At 38.3% G+C, this 6,813-nt stretch overlaps 1 protein-coding gene across 1 annotated transcript in view; it reads right to left on the bottom strand.

The window, feature by feature from the left end:
- LOC112100941 overlaps positions 1 to 5,968 on the bottom strand; it is a gene marked incomplete at its 3' end in the record, with an annotated part of 11,217 nt that extends 5,249 nt beyond the window's left edge. Inside the window, 4 exon segments of the mRNA XM_024190820.1 lie at positions 2,044 to 2,822; positions 2,955 to 3,601; positions 4,028 to 4,282; positions 4,649 to 5,968. Of these exon segments, the coding sequence (XP_024046588.1) occupies positions 2,044 to 2,822; positions 2,955 to 3,601; positions 4,028 to 4,282; positions 4,649 to 5,968 (3,001 nt within the window).
- Positions 5,969 to 6,813: the final 845 nt, after the last annotated feature.

Genomic DNA, 6,813 nt, shown 5'->3' with positions numbered 1-6,813 from the left:
AGAGGAGGACGAACATGAATTGTGTGTTTCAGGCTCAGAAGAGTCGGAGGAATCTGAAGATTGGGTCTGGACAGTATGATAATGATACTGATCCATTGGGCCTTTATCTTTGTTAAGAGGCTCGGGACGGTCTTGTGGTGATTCTTCTGGAGGGATTGTAGATGTAGAGGAAGAGGAAGTGGCCTTGGGACGTGGTTCGGAGATTTTGACTTTAGATCGTGCCTTTTTGGGTGAAGATGGTTGAGGAGTCGGTTGAAGGTGGGAGAAACCAAAGAACTGATTATAAACAGGTTGTTGAGGTCGGGATGGTGTGTAGAAGGGTAAATAAGTTTCAAAGAACGGAGGAGATACGGGTGTAGGTTGTGATCGAGTAAAAAGGGAAGGTCGAGTCTTTTCAGCATCAATCCTGGACAATTCAGCTTTGAGTTTTCTGATCTCGGCTTCTTTTTTATTAAACTCTGGACCCAGATATGATTGTTGATCATCCATCTGAGATCGGCATCTAGCTCAGAGATCCGGTCTTGGAGATGTATGTACATCTGATGTAAACGACTGCTGATCGAATCAACTTTAGTTTCAGTTTGGAAGACTTGAGTGGCAACGCGATCAATTTTCTTACCGAGTTGTTGGAGAGTATGATTTTGAGCATTGGCATTTTTGGTTTGCCAATTCAAAATAGCTTCATACTATTTTGGTTCTTCAGGTTGCCCAGAGGCTGTAATTGGAGATTGAACAAAAGGCTTTGAGGTGACACGGGTTTGTGTGTCTGTCTGTTTTTCAAGTGGAGGAAAGGATTCTTCATAGGAGTGACTTGAAAACATAAGGCAAGATCTGATTGGTTGGACAGGACGTTTGGGATCTGGTGGAGGATGTGGAGGAAAAGATTTGCAAGATGATGGTGGATAAGAAGATTTTTTCTTTTTCTTTCTCCGCATAATTTCCAATTCTTCGTCAATATCCGTATCATCCAGGCAAGGACAATCCGGGTTGCACATATGGGCTTCAGGAACATCCCATAGAAAATGACCATTGATTTTATCAGGATATACTGGATATCCTTCGGAGGAAAAACCATGAATAGGAAGTTTCTTTTCTTGACCAATTTGAACTGCTGTGATCATAGCAGTATAGGAAAGCTGTGGACTGTTTGAAACAGGCTCGGTGTCAGGGGTTTGAAAAGATAGTTTAATTTGACCATTTGGTCGTCTGTTAAACGTGGCTTCTGTGGTTTGTACTGGTTCCGAATTTTGGTGAAAATGCTCATAGTTAGTTAGCGATTCAAGAGGCATGAGCTTGAGCAATTCTTGTTTCTGGATTTGTTTGGGGATTTGGATAATGGTTGGAATTGTGTCTGTGTCTGCCAAGATCATCAAGGCATCAGAAGTTGTGTACGGTGTAGGAAGATCTAGGGCATGATTTTGTAATCGATAGACTATTTGATGATGGAGGGTTGCAATCTTTGAGATGCCGACAACAGCGTGTTGGTACTCCTTGAACCTGGTGTCTAGGAGAGCAATTCTAGCTGTAATAGGTAAGCCTTTTCGACCATCAAGAGTGAGAATTAATCGTACACCACCAAGATGGAGGTGTGTGTAGCCTTCTTGTTTCCAGTTGGCGACGAGATCTGAAGGTATTTCCATAGTGACATATTGTTCACTCTGTGAGGCTTGTAGAGCACACTAGTCCAGTCTAGAAGACTGAATATACTCTTTTGGGAGTGGTCTTTTAGTGGAGATGAGGGTCCGAATACTTCTAGTGAAAGAAGTTTTCTGTTTGTAGAGATTGTAAGGACTCATGATGGGAAACTGGGACTCATTGATTTGAGCAGATTCTGGAATATAAGAATATTCAACAAGATTCTCAATTTTGGAGGTTATGTGTTTAGAGCATGATTTGGGAAGAGAGAGAGTAGAAGAAAGAGAAATATGAGATGAAGAGGATGTAGAAGTGGAAGATGTGTTTGTTTCCATGGTTGATGAATCTTCTTCTAGGAGATCAATTGCTTGACAAATTCAGCTTTCTTTTTACCATCCATACTAGCACGCTCATCAATAGGTAAAGGTAATAAATCCAAAGGAGTTAATGGATTAAAACCATATACAATCTCAAATGGTGAAAATTTAGTAGCTCAATGGACAGTTCTATTGTAAGCAAATTCAACATGTGGCAAACATTCTTCCCAAGTTTTCAAGTTCTTTTGAATAATGGCACGCAACAAAGTAGACAGAGTTCTATTTATAACCTCAGTTTGTCCATCAGTTTGTGGATGACAAGTAGTAGAAAACAAAAGTTTAGCACCCAACTTACCCCACAAAGTTTTCCAAAAGTGGCTCAAGAACTTAGCATCTCGATCTGAAACTATGCTCCTTGGTACTCCATGCAACCTGACTATTTCCTTGAAAAACAAATTAGCTATGCTTGTCGCATCATCAGTTTTATGACATGGAATGAAATGTGCCATCTTTGAAAACCTATCAACAACAACAAAAACAGAGTCATTTCCCCTTTTTGACCTAGGTAAACCCAAAACAAAGTCCATAGAAATATCAACCCAAGGTTCACTAGGTATGGGCAGAGGGTTATACAATCCATGGGGTAAAACTCTAGACTTAGCATGTTTACAAGTGATACACTTCTCACATATTCTTTCAACATCACGTTTCATATGTGGCCAAAAGAAGTGTTCTTTTAAAACATCTAAAGTCTTTGCAATGCCAAAATGTCCCATTAAACCACCCCCATGAGCTTCACGCACAAGCGATTCACGCAAAGAACTATGAGGCACACACAATTTATTTTCTCTAAATAAAAGCCCATCATGCCTATAGAACTTACCAAATGCAACTTTCTCACAAGCATTAAACACATTAGCAAAATCAGGATTGTTAACATATAATTCTTTAATGTACTCAAATCCTAACAACTTTGCATTTAATGTAGAGATAAGTGCATACCTTCTAGATAATGCATCAGCCACCACATTCTCCTTACCTTGTTTATATTTGATCACATAAGGAAATGGCTCAATAAATTCAACCCATTTGGCATGTCTCTTATGTAACTTACCTTGCCCTTTCAAATGCTTCAAGGACTCATGATCAGTGTGTATAACAAACTCTTTAGGTAGAAGATAATGTTGCCAAGTTTCCAATGCTCTCACCAACGCATACATCTCCTTGTCATAAGTAGGATAGTTTAGGGTTGCTCCACTCAATTTCTCACTAAAATAAGCAATTGGACGCCCTTCTTGCATCAAAACAGCTCCAATACCGATACCTAAAGCATCACACTCAATTTCAAAAGTTTTAGTAAAATCAGGTAAAGCAAGTAATGGTGCAGAAACCAATTTCTCCTTAATTAGATTAAATGCCCTTTCTTGTTCACTACCCCATTTAAATCCCACATGTTTCTTCACAATTTCAGTCAATGGTGTAGCAAGGGTGCTAAAATCTTTCACAAATCTTCTATAAAAACTAGCCAAACCATGAAAACTTCTTACCTCACTTACACTTTTAGGTGTAGGCCACTCTTTAATAGCCTTTACCTTCTCTTCATCAACCTCAATTCCTTTAGCACTTACAACATAACCAAGAAAAACAATCTGATTTGTACAAAAGGAACACTTCTTCAAATTAGCATACAACTTTTCCTTCCTTAAAACAGTCAATACACTTTGCAAATGTTCAATGTGTTCATCTAAGCCTTTGCTATAGATCAAAATATCATCAAAATAGACAACTACGAATTTACCAATAAAAGCACGCAAAACATGGTTCATTAACCTCATAAAAGTGCTAGGTACATTAGATAACCCAAATGGCATCACTAACCACTCATATAAACCATATTTTGTTTTAAAGGCAGTTTTCCACTCATCTCCCTCTCTAATCCTAATTTGATGATATCCACTTTTAAGATCAATTTTACTAAACACACAAGAACCATGCAATTCATCAAGCATGTCATCAAGTCTAGGAATAGGATGTTGATCCTTTACAGTGATTTTATGAATTGCACGACAGTCAACGCACATCCTCCATGTTCCATCCTTTTTGGGCACAAGTAAAACTAGTACCGCACATGGACTCATGCTCTCCCTCACATATCCTTTTGCCAAGAGTTCTTTAACTTGCCTTTGAAGCTCCTTTGTCTCCTCGGGGTTACTTCTATATGCAGGTCTAATAGGAATGGTAGCTCTAGGGACGAAGTCTATTTGATGCTCAATTCCCCTAATAGGTGGCAAACCGTTAGGGACTTCATTTGGAAACACATCATCAAAGTCCTGCAAAAAAGTCACAATAGCACTAGGCAAAGAAAAGTTAAGCTCATTAGTGTGTAAACAAGCCTCTTTGCACAAAAGTACAACAATAGGCTGTTTTGAAAAGAAAGCCCTCTTAACCTCACTCTCTTTTGCAAACAAGTTCACTTGTTGCCTCTCTTTTCTCTCAACAATATTTTTTTCTATCTTTTCACTTGCTTTTCTCTCAATCTCTCTTTCTTTTGTACTCTCATTTTCTTTTTTTGTATCACTCTCTTTTTGTATTGACATTTGATCCTCATACACTTGCCTAGGTGTTAATGGTACAAGAGTGATTTGCCTTTTATTCATTACAAAAGAATATCTATTTAAGTAACCATCATGTGTCACACACCTATCATATTGCCAAGCTCGACCCAAAAGAATGTGTCCAGCATGCATGGGTACTACATCACATAGAACCTCATCCTTGTATCTCCCAATAGAGAATGAAACCAGCACTTGTTTATTTACTTTAACTTCCCCACAATCATTCAGCCATTGTAGCTTATATGGCCTTGGATGTTTCAAAGTTTTCAAATTTAATTTTTCAACTAAACTAGTGCTAGCTACATTAGTACAACTTCCACCATCAATTATCATACTACATACCTTATCTTTGATGTGGCATCTAGTATGAAAGATGTTATCACGTTGTACCTCCGCATCCTCTTTAACTTGCATGTTGAGAGCACGCCTAGCAACCATCAATTTACCATCAACAAGATATTCTACACCATCATTAGCATCCTCCAAAGGTGGCATAGGATCATCATCTGATTCACTCTCGGTTTCAACATCACCATCATCCCTCAAGATCATTACTCTCTTATTTGGGCATTGAGATGCAATATGACCTATCCCCAAACATTTAAAACGCTTAATATCTCTATTTCTAGAGTGTTGGGAATCAGATTTACCTTTGCTTTGGTTGCCTCCCTCTTTATGATCCTTGATTGGCTCAATCTTAGGCCTTGAAACAACCTTTTCATCTTTGCTCCATTTTGACTTCCATGAGGAAGATGAACCCAAATTGGTTCTAGTGGAACCTTTCTTTTTTAGTTGTCGTTCCACTTTCATGGCCATGTGAACCATGTCTTCCAACTCAACATAGTGCTGCAAGTCAACCACATTAGCAATATCTTGATTTAAACCATGTAAAAATCTTGCCATAGTGGCCTCTCGTTCTTCTTCAATATTGGCTCGAATCATGATTATTTCCATCTCCTTGAGGTAATCTTCCACACTTCTAGAACCTTGTGTAAGACTTTGAAGCCTTTGGTGCAGCTCCCTATAATAATGACTGGGAACAAATCTCCTCCTCATGATGGCCTTCATCTCCTCCCAAGTGTTTATAGGCCTTTCACGATTTCGTCTCCTACTCAAAACAAGTTGATCCCACCAAATAATAGCATAATCAGTAAATTCAACAGCAGCTAGTTTTACCTTTTTCTCCTCAGAGTAGTTGTGGCAATCAAATACTAACTCCACCTTTTTTTCCCACTCCAAATAAGTGTCCGGATCATTTTTACCTTGAAAAGAAGGAATTTTCAGTTTTATACTCCCCAAATCACGATCTATACGTCTTGCCCTTCTATTATCTCTTCCACGCATGTCAACGGTGGCCTGGTCATCAAAATCATCTATGTCATCGCCACCTTCTTCTCCCATGACAGCACGCCCTTGATTACCTCTTACATTAGGAGCTATTGGTTGTTACCCCCTTTGTAGATTGGCTATGGCAGTGTCTTGCCTCTCCAATTTGTCACGGATCTCTCCAAACATCAGATTCATGTGCTCAAATTGTTGTTGCATGGCTTTGAGCATGATTGATTGGTCTATAGCTTCTTGATCTTTTGACATATTTGTGATCTGAAAAATAATTGTTAGCAAAAAGACCTCACAACACTCCCTCACGTGTTTCACTCAATTTGATGTCACTTAACTCTCGTGTTTAACACACAAATTGGCTTTTACCCTCTAATGATCTCACAAACTTTTGCCTTTTACCACACTTAATTCTCTCTTTCAGTTCTTTATTGAACTAAATAAACAAAATCAAGAAAAAAAAAAACCCAAGTGGCACACCAAATCTGACAATCCAGCACACTAACAAAGAAAAGAAATTAAGAGGACACAAAGAATGAAAAGAAAATTGAAGAAAGGAAAGCAAGCAAGCAAAGCAACACAATTGATATGTGTGTAAACTATGTCAAGGAAAATGAATAACTCAAATTCAATTCGTTTTTTTTTCTTTTTTTCTTTTTTTTTTGATAATCAAAATAAATATAAGACATTCAAACCTGATTAGAAACTAGCTCTGATACCAAATGATGCGAATCCCACAATGAAACTTTCAATCCCACACTTAATTTGTAGTTTCAACTTCCCAAGAAAGTTCTAAACAGATTTAAGACAAGCAAAACCTTGACCCAATGCTTAAGAAAACATGAACCAAAGGTATAGAGAATGGTATTGACGCCACACTCAAGAAATAGATGAGAAGGTGAGTGATA

The sequence above is a fragment of the Citrus clementina genome, unplaced genomic scaffold (assembly GCF_000493195.1).
Source record: "Citrus clementina cultivar Clemenules unplaced genomic scaffold, Citrus_clementina_v1.0 scaffold_2, whole genome shotgun sequence".
NCBI lineage: Eukaryota > Viridiplantae > Streptophyta > Magnoliopsida > Sapindales > Rutaceae > Citrus > Citrus x clementina.
This window is presented reverse-complemented; position numbering and strand designations above follow the sequence as displayed.